At 42.4% G+C, this 15996-nt stretch overlaps 1 protein-coding gene across 1 annotated transcript; it reads right to left on the reverse strand.

Annotated features, from left to right (window-relative positions):
* Positions 1-1236: 1236 nt before the first annotated feature.
* On the reverse strand, positions 1237-15214 carry cdc34a (cell division cycle 34 homolog (S. cerevisiae) a). The gene is made up of 5 exons (XM_056378359.1): positions 14752-15214; positions 6298-6384; positions 5909-6006; positions 4688-4822; positions 1237-4538 (listed from the first exon to the last, which is right to left on the reverse strand). Exons 1-5 carry the CDS (start codon positions 14932-14934, stop codon positions 4316-4318), a joined length of 726 nt encoding a protein of 241 aa, XP_056234334.1. The 5' UTR covers positions 14935-15214; the 3' UTR covers positions 1237-4315.
* Positions 15215-15996: the final 782 nt, after the last annotated feature.

Consider the following 15996-nt stretch of genomic DNA (forward strand, 5'->3'; position numbering starts at 1 on the left):
GTCTCACCTTGTTTTTCTTGCAGGATACCATGCATGCCTTTAAAGCACCTGTGAGACAAGAAGCAGGATCTACTATAAAATACAAGTCTTCCTGCAAAAAAAACAAAAAAACAACAACAAACAAACAAAAAGCAAAGCTCCAGTAAAGTTGAACAGACACAGGAAATGTTTCACTCTGACAGGAACTTTGACACTTTAATGTGGACAAGTTTAATGTTTTGCCATGCTTATATGCAACTTGTTTCTGATTAGTTTCTAAAAAAAGAAAAGAAGCAGCAGGAAACTTCACATGCAAGAAGTGATCTGAAACTGGAGGCAGGTAGTTATGAGGCAGCTACATCAGGGAAGGAGTAAGAAGAGTGTGAGATTCTCCACGGCACCAGGCTCTAAAGGACGAATTTACTGGTGTGCTGTCAATTCCCATTTTATTTGTTTTTTTATTTTTTATTTTTTATTTTTTCATCTCTTGATTAGTTGTACAGCTCAGCTTTAAACTGGCTGGTTTATTATAATGTTGCAAAAATAATTAACAATGCCCATCACAAGTTCCCAGAGCCCAAGGTGAAGCTCAAATCTACTGATAGAAAACACAGAGGATCGACTAATTGACTGTTTCAGCTCTAGTTGGAAGGTTTGTAAATTTTCATATTTCAGCTCCTTCACTGACAATTTGATTTGCATATTTCAGCAGCATCTACAGTGATGCATAACAGCACTGCATTTCAAAAAGGAAATGGCCTTTATTTCATGCAAAGCGGGGCTAAATTAACGACGGATCTCACAAAACACAGAAACGTCTTACCGTAGTTCCTTCCAAGACTTGAGATTATCAACAACAAGAGACAAGGAAATAGAAACCAAGGCCATTTAGAGAAAGCTTTTCTTATATTCCCACTTTGAACAGATAAAACATGGAAAGCATCAGGAAATCCTTTAAAGTCTCCACCACCCTCTGAGTATAGCAGGGTGACTGCTGAGTACACATTTCATCATGCACTTTCCTCACACCTTAGCTCCACCACAAGGTTTACAAAAAGCATCAAGTGAAAGTGAAAAGAAAGGACACAAGTCTTACCTCTCAGAGCTAGCCCTGAGTTTCACTCAAATTTCATGCACTCACGCCATTTCAGTGTCTATAAGAGAACACAGAAAAGGGAGAACCAGTGAGACCTTTAAATCTCTCAAACAGAGACGAACAGAACCTCTCCCACCTCCCAATAACAAAACCAGTCAATATCTAATAAAGATCTTTATTTCAGATTTTAAATAGATTTACAAACCATAAGAAAAAAAGAAAATATAAACAAGAGAAAAAAAACAAAACATCAAGTGATCGTCAAAATATCCACATGTGCATATCAAGGGATTGTAAACAGTCCTTTGAAGCCAAAAAGTGAGACTCCCCGTGGTCAGGTTCACTCAGCTGGAAAAGGATTTGTTTGTTTGTTGGTTGTTTCTTCTTTTTTTTTTTCTTTTTTTTTTCCTGAGGTTGTTTTCTGTATTTAACTGCTGGGTTTTTTTCCCTCAGTGATGCTGCCACCAATCAGAGCTCAGAGAACTTGGGGGTGGGGGGGTAAAAATAACAGTGGTTTGACAAAAGAAAAAAAAAAAAAAAAAAAAAAAATCCCATTCACCCTAAAACATTGAAACTGAGGGGGGAGAATCATTCATAGGCTGTGTAATGGACATCAGTCAATTATCGGGTATTGATAACTAATTTCTGAGCATTCAGGGCTAAGAAAGGCTGGGAAGAATTTATGTATGGTGCGCTGTGTCAGTTTGGTTCGGTATTACTTTTCTGTTGTTTGATTTTCACTTGGTACATTTAGTTACTCGTCCATGGACAATCCTGGGTTTTTTTTGGGGGGTTTTTTTTTTTTAAACAATCAGGTCAATATTCTTAGCACTTAATACATATCAGACAGAAAACATTGCAGCTCACACCACAATTTGGAAATAAAAAGATTACATCAAAAACATTCAAAGAAGCCCAAAATAAACGGATAACCCTCAGCCCATTCCCAATGTGACAGTTTTTAGATAAAATTGAGAACCTTTGTCCCTGGACACAATCCCGACCCTTATAGCAGATCTAAAACCACAAACACATCATTAACAGCATGCTAGTGAAGAACCACATTCTCCTGTCCATGCTCAAAAGATCAACCCTATCCCCATGCCTTCCCATTTCTGCGCTTCTTCTTCACAACTTTTCAGCACATCTTATGAACGATCTGTGAATATTCTCACACACACACACACACACACACACACACACACACACACACACACACACACACACACACACACACACACACACACAGACACACACACACACACACACACACACACACGCAACGGACACATGGTTACAGCGATGTTGAAAATTTCATTGGAAATACTGCTGGATGGTGGTAATGTTGTCTTTTTGAGTGTGCAACAGAGCACTCCTGGCAGTTAAAAAGAGGGTCTCTGACAGTACAGACTGAACACAAAACCGCATCAGGCCATTTTCATTCTTCTGAATCACTCGCACTGCTACCTGATCTCCTCTCACGTAGCAGGTGTCATTGATTCAGGTGAGTCAAGATGGCTGTCGAACATTTCAGAGCAGGGGAATAAAAATAAAAAAATAAAAAAAAAAGTAGAAAAAAAAAATTATAAAAACAAACTGCTTGTACACACAGCCACCACTAGGGGGATGTGCTCTGTGGAGGCCTGTGTACAATCTCACTCTTGTTTCTTCTGCTCTGGAGACTTGTGCTACTCTGGTTTAGATTAACAAACCACTGACAAACATAAAAACGGACACAACTGCACATGTCCATCTCTAACCGAGGACACCGTCAGTCCAAAGTCCTAACAGGTATGTAGCTGGCTTGTAAAACTCAAGCTGAAGTTCAGGTCAGACCGTTGAAAAGGCTCAGCTTCACTGCCACGTTTAAAGCACTGCATAATAAGTGAGTTCAAGCCCTGACTGCATAGGTTTTTTTTAATTTTTTTTTTTTTATACAGTACATTGGATTTCATGAGCAGCAGGCTCAGCTAGCTGTTTGTTAATGCATCCAGGCCACTAGTAGCACGTGCTTGTGTGATGAAGGCTGCGTGGCAGTCGGTAGAGGACGTCTGTGGGATCCTGATTTACATTCCACTCTTTAGTTCAGCTGCTGGATCTTACCTTTCTCACTCACAGCCTGGACAAATCTGACAGGTGCTGCTATTAATAACTTGTTCCATCAGGAGGGCGCTGTTTGCACAGTTGTCCCTCACCTGAGACCTTGTGAGCCTGAATATCTCCCTCTGCCACCTTTTGTTTGTCTGGCTGCTTGGGTTTTTGGCTTTGAGCGGTCTGTCCCATGAGTCATTCAGATCTGCGGTATCGAGGAGCGAGGGAAGGCACAAGGGAGTGTGAACAGCTTCCCTGTTTGGAGCAGCACAAGCCCTGGGGCTCTAAAAATGTCAGAGGTGAAGCATGGCAGGGCTTCAAACAGCCTGGTAACTGGAGGTCACACACATGGCTCAGAGGCGGACGTGTCTCAGCTTTTCAACACACACACACACACACGCACTCACACACACTCATACACACACACAAACACAAACACAAACTATATAATTTTTCTAAATTAGCTTCCTTTACAAATGCTCTCTGCATGTTTTACTCTGATCTGACCTGTGACGTTACATTCCTCCCTGCTGCTGATGATGTTAAGAAAAGGCGTGACCATTCCTAGGCCAAAGTTATAAGAAAAGAAAAAACCAAAAGAAAAAAAAAAAAAAAACACAACTTGGCTTTGTTCCTCTCAAAACCAGAGGAAGAAATAGGTGTTGGAGCTAAAAACACTTTTGTGGGAATTTAAACCAGGTACCAGTGCAGACAAGCAGAAGCAGAAGCAGACGAGGAAGTACTGTTACTATAAGTTTTCCTACTGTGTGTGTATCATGTGTGTAAACCTCTATTCCAACAAAAAAAAAAAGAAAAGAAAGAAAGAAAGAAAGAATAAAAGAAAACATGTAAGAAACCAACAAAAACAACTCTGTAGCTTTCTTTTCTTCGATGCATCAGGTTTTAGTGTGCATACAGTGACTGCACAAGTGACAGAAGGTGGACAGGGAGGCCTGTGCTAAGTGAGGATGATGAAGGGGTTGAGGGGAAGAAAAAGGGGGCGGCAGGGAATTAAAGTTCAGTCCATGACAGAAGAGGGAGGTGTGCGTGTGTGTGTATGTGTGGGGCGGAGTGGGGGGTGGAGGGGGCTGGGACTGGGACTGGTGAATAAGGAAGGGGGGTTGGGGGTGACGTCACGGGGTGGCAAGGTCAGGAATCCTCGGTGCCCGAGTCGTCATCGTCATAGCAACAGTCCTCGTTGTCATCCTCGTCGTCGTCCTCCAGCTCCTCGTCGTCGTAGTAGTCGTCGTATAAGAGGTTGGAGCCGTCGTCTGTGGGTGGGACTTGGGTGCGGACGCAGTACTCGTCCAACGTGATGGGAACCTTGACGCCGTCCCGCTCTGCGTCAGCTTTGGTAGCCAGCACCTGCTTCCTGCGAGAGGGAATGACAGAAGGGGGAGAAAAAAAAAAGAACAAAGCAGTCAGGTGAGGCCACAGAGACCTTTATTGATGGTACTCTCTGTACCTAATAAACTGACAAACTCTCTGAAGTGGGAAGAGTGTTGCGTGTCCTCTAGGCACCTGATGATCTCGATGTATTCTCTGTCCTTGCCCTTGCTGTCCCTCCACTTGCGGTACATGACGGACGCGTCCACGTTGGCCGGGGAGAAGGTGTTGGGCTCGTTCAACAGAGAGATCACGCTGAGCAGAATAGTCCTGAGAGGAGATGTCAACGGGCGAGGGAAAGAGGAGCGAGAGATTAAAATAGAGGAAAGCAATACAGGGGGAGGAAAAGGGAAACACAGGGAAAGGGGGGGTGGGGACGCAAAGATGGAGGTAAGACGAGAAAAGAGACATTGAGAACGCAGGACAAAGACGTGCACAGAGATGGAACAAAGAGAGACAGAGAGGGGTGAGACATGAAGGTTAGGGTCAGACAAGCAGCCTGCTAAACATCCATTTGTCTCTGCTGTCATCTGTTGATTTCAACTCTTGGCTCCAAGAAAGACACTAACAGACAATACAACCATATTATTTATACTTGGGTGAAGCAACTATATAGGGGTTAGAGCGTAAAAAGCTTGGGTGTTACAGTACACCCCCCTCGTCCCTAAACTGTAACCATTCCTATTTTTGTTGTTGTTGTTGTTTTGATCATCAGCTCGTGGGCTACAAAGGACGCATTATTGTGGTACACACCTCTATTCAACTGTGAGAGTTTGGGCATAAACATAATGCATAAAAGGAAAAGCTAATGCAAGAGAGAGAGAGTGATAGAGAGAGAGAGAGAGAGAGAATGGGGAAGCTGCAGGGGTTGAAAGAATGTGTGTCTAGTGGAAATAAAGGGGTATGAATTATACATCATGTTTGTAAGTTTGCTGCATTTACACTGCAGCAAGATGGTTGGCAGTTGAGGGAAGATCTTGAATAACTGTCTGCCATTATGTTATGTCCATGAGCAGGAGTCAAAAATTGAGTGTAGGAAATAAGTCTAAAAAACTTTTGGTATGAAAAAAGTTTGTAAGTCCAGTCCAGATTATATTAAAAGGGTTACAGCTCCCATACACAGCTCTTTAATGTATTTCAAACTTAATGTAGTGAAGCTCAGAGACTGAAAAAAAAAGTGCAACTGTCCAAATACTTACGGTCTGGACTGATAGTCGAGATAACAGATTGACAGATAATTCAAATAGCGATATTTAAGGAGGCCGCTATAAGACACTGGACAAAGAGTAACTCTGCTGATCTGGTTTTATGTACAAAAAGAACCTAGGTTGGGATAAAGAGCATTCTGTTGTGTACCTGACGTTCTGTGTGGGGTTCCACCTCTCTGAGGGCAGCTCACCGCTCTGTGGGTCGTCCACTGGTGGGTGCAGGATAGAAATACACACATCCCCGTTCTAGGGACGCAAGAGAACCAACACCAACATGTTGAGGTAATACTTTAATTATTACTACATAGACAGAGTTTTAAGATAAAAATATTCGGATTGGACACCATTCTGCAGTTTGTCTTTATATGCCTGAACATTTAAGATTAAAAAAAAAATCTAAAGGATCTAGTTCTCCTATTTTCAATCTTACACTCTTATATACCCTTACTTATATAAGCAGTAATGCACCGGTAAATTATCAAAGGCTATGAGGAGCTACTGCAAGTTTTAACCAGCATTTACACCGGTCAGACTTACCTCATAAATGTTGGGGTGCCACATTTTGGTGAGGAAGCGGAAAGCAGGTGGAGAGTACGGGTAGTCGACAGGGAACTTGATCCGAGCCTGAGGGTGAAAGAAGACACATAATAGCAATGTGAGAGGCAGCGGTTTATCTACACTTCTCCTTTGCCAACAGACAAGTTACGACTACTTCCCTGTAAACTGTTAACCGTTTGGGAGAACCTTCTCTTCCGATTCAACCAGCAGAGACTTACTCAAAATATCCCAGAAAAGTAAACGGTGATTCCTTTAATTACAGTTAGGCTGCTGCATATCATTTCAGCGCACTAGTGGTGTTTTTTGCTTTAAGAAAAACCTGCAGTGTGTGTTGGATCCACACATAAACACGATGGACACAGCCTCCCGGGGATAACTGAAATCAAGTCTGTACACTGCTGCAGATCAAAACACACAAACACACACAGCTGCTGTGGAGAGAGAGGGCTTCATTGTCAAGGCCTTTCTCCACAGAGACCTATGTTTTACAGCGCTCTGGTGTCAACAAGCAGCGGCTAAATTAACATATTGACGATCATGCTGATCAGCTTCAATAGTGACTGAGAGAGACCTATAAATAGTAGCTGTAGACGCATGGCAAACCCGGAGGAACTAATGACAGTGTAATGTAATATGGTCTAGAGAGAGGGAGGAGGCTTGCAGTGCCTTCAGCTGCTGAGAGTGTGGAGCTTACACCAGTGGGTGGGGTGGGGTTGCTGGTTTAAAGACATTGTGGGGGTTTGTCCTCTCCAGCTGTCATTGCAACCCAAGACAATCCACCACTCAGACCCGTGTTCTGCTATTATATGCCCTTATACTGAAACCACACCCATCCACACACACACACACACTCTGTATAAATCCTACTATGCGTAGAGGATCCCAAACTACACTGATTACACACATGCATGTCACTCACAGCATGAAACCTTCTGCTGCTGACCCCCCCCCCCCCCAATACACACACACATACTTGCTCACACTTGCTGATTCGGCATGGTCAGCTGGTCCACGCCACAGTGAACCACCGAGCGAGAGGGTGGGATGGGTAAGGGGGGTTGCCGGCTGCATGGGAGCAGGGAGGTGGTGGAGTGGTAGTGGGAGGGGTGGGGTGGGTTGGGGGTTCCACTTGGAATAAAAGGGGTTGTGCTCTATATAATGCTGTAAGCTTTTAGCGCTCTTTGACTGCATTGTAGCATTTAAAACAGGCTGTATGTAGCAGAAACATGCTGTATATCAACGCTCAGACCAAAACGCTACAAGTGTGATCTGTTCATATCCACCCTGACTTTTAGAGCTGTATTTAAGGCTCTGTTGAAGTTTGTGTCAGTATGTCCTGATCTACAGTGCAAGATAAACATTTGTTGTAATGGATGTCTTTCATGATCCCGACTTGCAACCAACAGAATAAACCTGTTCTTCTCGCCATATGATATCAGACTGGAGAGGAAACACTGACTCAGCCCTGAGAGAATGCCGCTTGTAGGGGGGGAAAAAAACAAACCAAAAAACAAACCAAAAAAAAAACAAAAACAAAATCCCAGGGTATGACTGACCCTGCCAAAAAACTGGCAGCCCTTCAGAGTGCAGGGTTAGAGCCAACATTGTACACATTACAGGCTGGCAACAGTGCAACACATAGCAGCCAGGCGGGGGGCGGCAACAGTGAGAGCTTGGTTTGTCTTCCCAAACAATATAAACATCAAGATCATATCTGTCGCCTGGCTGAAAACTGGGCAAAGAATATCTTTGCTTGTGTATTTGGGAAAACTAACTCCTTTACATCATGTCCAACTGACTGTCAAATGTCTGTTCTAATTTACAATGCAATGCCAGTTTTCTGTTGACCCCAATAAGATGAGCTGACAGCTACAGCATCTGCCAGTGATGCTTTAAATAAGCCACAGTATCTCCCATCACTAGCCATTCAGTATTACTTTGAGAAACCATTTGGTCCAATTCAAATGGGGGTGGAAATGTTACAAAAAAGAACTAGAGGGGATGTGGCAGGGCACAAACTTATGCCAGCGCTTCCATTGGGCGAAGTGCTTTAATGCTTGTTTTTCTTCCAGGTATGATTTTCCAGTCAAACAGTGTGTGAATGAAAAGCTCTCCAACAGCTTTGAATCTGAACGACCCAGATCTCTTTAGTCCACATGGATTAAAAAAAAGTTAAGGGCAAAAAAAAAAAAATAATCCCAAAACACCACCAAAATCTAAATCACTCATCCTTTGGCAAAGAGTTGTCCGTCTACGTACTTTCTTCCAAAACTCACTAAGCTATCTTGGAAACAAAAAGACGATCAGACATGGAGGAAAACCTACACTCCATCCAACAGTGGAAAGTAAACCAGAGCTACCCATCTCATCATGAACACAGAGAAATGGTCCCAACCGTTCATTATATAAGAACATCTTTATGAAAATACGTTTTTGAATAAAAAAAAATAATCTCATATTTCATTCTGTAGCCTGTTGCTGTTAGATCAACACTTCCCATAAAATACCTTCATTCATCGTGATCCTGCGAGTCTGAATGCAAGTAAAGCAGGAAGGTGGGGATTGCATTAAGGAAAGCATGAGCATTGATCCCTGTAAGAAGGTAATGCAGCTTACCGGGAGGCTTTAGTACAGTGTTCCTAGTGACACAATACCACAAACAAAAAATTATAAGTGACCCTGAAGAGGGCTAGTGAAGAAGGGAAAGATGAAGGCTGCTTGTGCTTTAAACTACAGATCGATTACAACCAGTGGAAATAGGTGCAGTGTCCCCAGGTTTGTGGAGGGAATGGGTGGGTTATAAACTTTACTCAAAACCATAAAACACGAATAATGCGGTGTAAAACTTCACTGAACCGAATATCGCGCTGCAACTCTTGACCTGCCCACCCACCAGCGAGCTGACACTTAAACCCGTGGATGGAAGGGTGGGAGGAGAGGATGGATGGGTGGTTTTAGAGAAGAGTGACAGAGCTGGCCTAAACACAGACAGGCTGCTTGGTTGGCTCATTTGCTCTGCAGCAGTGAGCAGCTTGTCTCCTCTGTAGTCAGCGCCGAGCAGACAGAAGCGAAGAAACATGAGGACGAGGAGGAAGAGGCGGAAGGAGAAAGGGGATAATGCAGCAAATCAGCTCTCTCTTTCAAGTTTCCAGAGATCATACTCTCTCTATAAGTTCTTGTTCTTATTATATACTTACATCTTAGCGTATCCTGTACAACACTCACTTTTTCCCCACTCTGCTTCCGCAACCCTTTTGGATCAAGCGAAAATTAGGTATTGCTTCACATACAGCAGCTCAACAAAGATCTCTGCCCGTCACAAAGTGCTAGCTTCAGTACATTTGTTGCAACATGCCACCGCTGGCTTGCCTGTCATGCCTCATAATTGGACTGATCTGAATTGAGCTCAGATTTAACAGCATCCATGGTCAAAAGGTGATTCACTCTGAAGAGCTCATTTGAGCAATAGAAATGAAGTGTAGTCAATTTCCTGCCATGCATGCATGCAAAAAAAAAGAAAGACACATGAAGGGCTTGTTACTGAGAATATAAAAGACAAGATCAGTTTGCTCTTTCTATGAAACTCTTTCTTGGATTGTGACCTAAAAAAGCTGCCTTGAAAAGATAATGGGAATGAGAGTGAATGCGCCCACCCTGTGGAAAATGACAGCAAGGCGAAGTAAACCAGGTCAATGCAAAGACCCTGAACAGGAAAAAAAAAGTATCTTTCTGTTCTCCCTGTGCACCTCATCCACCTTCTCTACAGACCACACACACACACACACACACACACACACACACACACACACACACACACACACACACACACACACACACACAGAGAGAGGAAAAGGTCCTTGTGTAGAGCAAATTCCATAGCGCACACACACACGTCCCAGAGATTATCATGTTCATACCCAACAGCCCCCAGCGTCATTAACTCAACTCATAAAGAGGATGTAGAGAAGAAAAGGATCAAAACCTGGTGCGTTACGTTACAAACCAATTCCTAGGTGACTGCAACACATGGAAAATTAAAACAACCATTTGTAGCAATGTTTGAAAGGTGTGATGACCACATTCGAGGCCCATACAGGAAGAGAACACATGGCCAGGGCTTCAGGGGATGGTTATAACTGTCTTCTGGGGCCTCACACTCACCTCTGCTCACAGCAGGCTCTCCTTTCAAAGGGGCACCACTGCAAGGAAGGGCTCTGCCTGCTCTTGATCTGCCTGTTTCTGTATTCCCTCTTTTTTCCCCTCTCCCCTGCTCTTGTTTCTCTGTGACACAGCCAGAGGGGGAAACATGACTCCGACAGCTCAGCTAGGCCCGGCCCAGCCAAGCCCTCTGCGGCCCGGTTGGGTCCTCTTGCCTGTACCCTCCCCTCCTCTGCTACTGCAAGGCTAACATAGAGCCTGTGCAAATTATGTAGCATGCATCCGAGGAGGAAGGAAAGCAGGCACAAACACAGAGTCAGCTGCTCAACACTACTCTGGTCTGTCAGAGGCTAAAAAAGACAGAGAGGCCCAGGCCAAAAACTGAAGGGCAACACCTCCCGCTTTCACATTTGCTATGAAGTGGTCTGTCAGTCGATTAAACCACTTGACTGCGATATGAAAGGTTTTGTTTCACAGTATGAGTTGCAGAGGGCCCATTTAGATCAGTGTTACATGCAACAAAAATTATAATTAAAGCTATCAAGTGCTGACACAGCAACACTTCAAACATGATTATCCATTCAATTTCACAGGCACCTCCACAGCAGTGCAGTTCAGACCTGTGTCGCCACCCACGGAGCACGATTTCTGCTGAATGTCACCATGAGAAACTTCTCTGTGAAACAAATGCAGATGAACTAATGGTTGTGAATGTAGAACATTATTTCTCTGCTGTTGTGGTGCATGGCACAAAATGAAGCAGGAAAGAGTGAAATCTGCCTGTGAGGTCACAGAAAAAGCAATGTCATACTTCTCAAGTGGAGTTAATGGACTAGTCTTTATGGTCACAGATTTGGTGGATTTTGTGCTTATGTTAATAAACCATGCAGATGGTAGTAACAATATAATGTATTTATAAATAAAATTGATACTGAGAAATTGAGAGTTCAACAATAGCCAAAAAGTGAATTACTGTATTTAATTAGTTCCAGCAAAAATAAAATTTTTTAGTTTTTTTGTGTATGTGTGTGCGTGTGTGGAGCTGGTGTTTTTGACTTGAAAACTGAAATTTGAAACTAATACTTGACACAGTAAAGAGAAAAAATAAATCAGAGCATTAGACTTTGTAATGGAAATATGTTCCTGTACTTTATGCCATGTAAGGTAAAATCTATTGGTTGAGCCTGTTGTTGCAGGACACTGTGTGAGCTCCTTGGAAAGTACAGTAATTAGTTTTGACCTGTTGAAGAGTGACTTGATTTGAACCGGGGTCATACCAACAGTTCTGAATTACATTATTATAAGTAGAAGTGCTGTGATTCACCACTATTCTTCCACTTTGATTCCACTAATTTAATGCGGATATTGCACCAAACTGCAAGCAGCCACAAATTGTGAGACTGCAAATTCCTAAAGAGACAGGATAGTGGATCCAAACCACAGACAAATAGCTCAACAGCAATTAAAGATTTTGACCATACCCAAACATCTAAGTTGAGAGTCTAAGAGTAAGTTGTTGTGGTTGTGATGGTGACAAGAATGTGACTGTGTTATTCAATAAATTCTCACATCTTGAAATGTTCCTGGGGTCAAGAAAATGTGCAAAGAGAAGACAGGTGTTCAAGAGAGAGAATCAGCACGAACCAGAGATCTACTAGAAAAAATTATGCGCTAGACAGAAAATGACTTGCACAGTTTTTATGTTTCGGTCATGATTGTATGACATGGTCGGCATACAGTTGAAGCACCATAAAACTAGACAACCTCCCCATTAATCTTAATGGTAGAGTGGGATAAAAAAAAAAAAAAAAAAAAAAAAAATTCTACTGGTGTCCCAATTTCAAGGTTTTTGTATTAAAGGCACAGATTAAGAATGCATTACACTAAAGTATATAGCTTAAACCTCATAGTCAGCGTATCATTTGGACATTCAAACTTAACGTGTACAATAACAACACAAACACAGTGAATCACTATCCTAACACCCCTTCAACTTTTGAATTCTGGGGTCGGCATCTCAGTTCCTCTGCTTCATACATGGCCCAGGACTGTTGCTGGCTATGGGACGGACTGGCCCTCAGACCCTGGAGGCTTACCTCACATGACAAAGCAGAAAGTACACACACAAAGGATCTTAAGCTTGGAAATATCTCAGAACCAATGCATGAGTGTCAGCATCTGGGCCTACTGTGAGACCTTCGGGTCAATGGTCAATACATCACAATAAGCTAGTGTTTACTTATGTGTATCCAGGTCAGTTATCTAATGCTGTTTCAGTGACAATTCAGTATGTCTCAGTCTACAGTGCGTCTGTAGTCATGATGTATTCATCTTGGTGTGACTCTTTGAGAGCAACACCCATGTGAAATAAATACCTGACTCAGCCAGGTTTCATGTGACGTCATTACCTGCCCTGTTTCTAATGAAAAGGCAGCTGCAGCGTGTCACAACTGCTTGTTTGTTTGGTTAACCTGGTTGCAGCGGTGTGCTTTTTTGTTGTTCTTTTCTGTTAGAATATGGCAAACTGGTTGGATGGAAACCCAACACAGAACAATGAGTCACAACCATGCGGTGGATTTCGCAGCCAGGCTGTGCATTCCTGGCCCGACAAAGGAATCCTGTACACAGCACCCACACAGATACACTGAACACCGTCTACGGTAGCCTTGCCGGGGCCCTCTGCCTGTGTTCACAGGCTTGAAAAAAACCAGAGGCAGAATGAAGAGGCTTCTCAAGAACTGGACTCACAAAGCACTGTATAGCTTAAGTGATACAATATGCTGGATAGGCTGAACACAGTGGGAGCAATTACCGATACATTACAGTTTAGTTGTTGTATGGAGACGACATAGCATTAGCATTATGAGTCCATGACAAAAGCCCTTTTAACGAGACTATGAACAATTTGAGTATGTTGTTATATTTGTGGGCGTCTTTTGCTACGAATTTAAATCTTTCGGAGCCCTGACCTATATTATCCTTGTCTTTTTCCTCAGAAAGACAGGACTAATACCACCTTAATAAAAGCCCATTATCTTTTGTTTCATGTACAATAAATTAACTATCTAGGGCAAGTCTGAAGCAGAACTACCAGGTGTTTTGTTGACGTTGCCAGACAAAGCAATAAATCAAAACAAATTATTGGATGAATACCCATATTAGAATAGGACTTGAAATCTGAGTGAACATCAATCCCCTCAGTGTTTTGCAACATATGATTTTCAAACACTCATTTGAGTTTGAGAGAAAATAACAGTAGGCTCTCTGCTGTGCCAACAAATGCAAGGATATTCAGTATTTACAATGTAGGTGTGTAGCTTACAGGGGGACTTGAAGTGAGACTGTTTCTGTTGCTCCAACCTTTGTGGAAAACAGTATAAATAACCAGCAGTTAACAGGTCAAGGGTCACAGCCATGGGTGACATGAAAATGAAGAGCTGATGCTCCTTCTCTAAAAAGATATCACAATTATATATTAAGTGCTAGAGAAGATTAAAAGAAATGTAGCCAAGACAATTCAGTAGTTAATAACTTAGTAGAGGCTTTGTAAACTTCCAACCCTCTTGGCCAGCTGCACAAATGCTCTAAAACGGGAACAAGATATCTGTGAAACCAACACATCCTTCACTCTCAAGGGAGGAAGTATGCCAGAAAACAAATTAAATGACAGATGAGTTTGCCAAAGTTAGACACGCTCAATGTCTACGCTTCATAGGCAATCCATGCTTGAGTTAATTTCATATACAAACAAAATGCTTGGTCAACCTAGGGCTGCTGATTTGTACTGTTAAAACACAAAGGAATTGACTGAATTAGTGAGATGATTAGCTTTTCTAATCAGAGCAACGTTAAAGCTTGGGGCCGTTGTGCTAACAAACCTTTTGTTTCATGTTAACACAAAAGTGACTGTCAAACGTGATCATGCGCTGACTGTCACTATAGGGGACCTCGGTTAACTTGTTTTTTTTTTATATAAAAATGAGCCATAGCTAAAAAGTTTTAGTGTCTAGTAGCCCGCACCACTAAAATGTAATAATCCTGATTGAGTGGAGTTGATTTAAAGTTGAACAAAGAAGTGGAGAGTTTTATCACAGTAAACAACTGCCAATTAGCCAAGTTAACGTTATTAACTGTTACCTGCCGTTGATGAAGACGGTTACCTAAAGGCTAAGGTTAACCGTTGAGCTGTGCTCTATGAGCAAATTACTTAAATGTAGGCTAAATCAACCAGCTAAAGAACAATAGATCGACTGCTAGCTAACATTAGCTACTCACCTTAAAATAACCACCCTCGTAGTGAGTATTTGGGGGTCCGAATATCGCTACTTCCCAGTTGTACATGTCCGACTCGTCCACCAAAGTTATTTTGAACCCTTCGACCGGCTCATCTTGGAGACTTTTCATCTCCAGCATTAGTGCTTTTTGGGAACTGGCTACATGATGTCCATGCTGAGCCATATTCCACAACGATTTGTGTAAATATATCAGCAACACCACCAGAGCTGTTACTGCGAAGGACAAAGCTAGCTCGGTACAAACAATAGCTTTCAGTAGAACAACGAAGCCCTGTCGCACCAGAACGCGTTAACGTTAGTTTCCGTTTGTGTAGTTCCGAGACAGGATCTAAAAATCGCGACTGTGCTTTATTTGGTCAGAGCTGGTGCGCCTTCCTCTGTTGTTGTGAACAATCCCTCGTAGCTGTTATGAACAACCATCTAAACCTACTGTTATCAAGTCAGACACTGACACATCTACTGGATTTCCGGCTATAGCTTTCGAAATTTAGCCTCTATTTATCTGTTCGGACATATAGTTTCGTTGCATAGTTAACAGCTCACAACTTCACAGTCTATTTATTTTTGATTTTTGTTGTTATATACACCCCAACATTATTGAAGTATATATTTCGTGCGTCACTTTCCCGTCGGTTTTCAGGGTGTTTACTGTCAGCTAGCTCAAAATGCAATCTTACTCAAAGGTAAACTCAACTATTGACGTGTTTTCAAAAGATATGATAAACCTACATGTTGTAGATGCTTTTTAATTTGAGAAGTTCAGCCGGCATAAATCGCAACCTTGTGCCCTTTTCGCATAACCCTTTTAAGGATATACAGTTCACGTATTCAAGTCGGGGGTTTTATTTTGAAAGTACGTACAGGAAACATTTTATCGTTTTATCCTGGTTAGCTTGGTGGTGATGCTAACGAAAGCTAGCCTGTCTCCTCTTTTGGGTGCGTTGCTACCAGAAGTAAATGAAGGTCGGCAGAGCGACCTTTGCTTTCAAACAAACTAGTTATGCATGAAACTACAAAACCAAAACCAGTGGCTCTGTCAGTTGAACTTCACTCAACTCAGCTGCTCGCTGTCAGTCAGTGAGGTTATCTCGATTTCCTCGGCTGTCAGGCGAGGCTTTCTGGGAATTGAAGTTCAAAGGAACACATCTACATTTACTGTATTGGGCAAATGTTAAAAGTCAGTATATCAATAACATTATGTCCATGTAATAATAATAGGGATACA

Source organism: Seriola aureovittata, chromosome 6 (genome assembly GCF_021018895.1).
Source record: "Seriola aureovittata isolate HTS-2021-v1 ecotype China chromosome 6, ASM2101889v1, whole genome shotgun sequence".
Lineage (NCBI taxonomy): Eukaryota > Metazoa > Chordata > Actinopteri > Carangiformes > Carangidae > Seriola > Seriola aureovittata.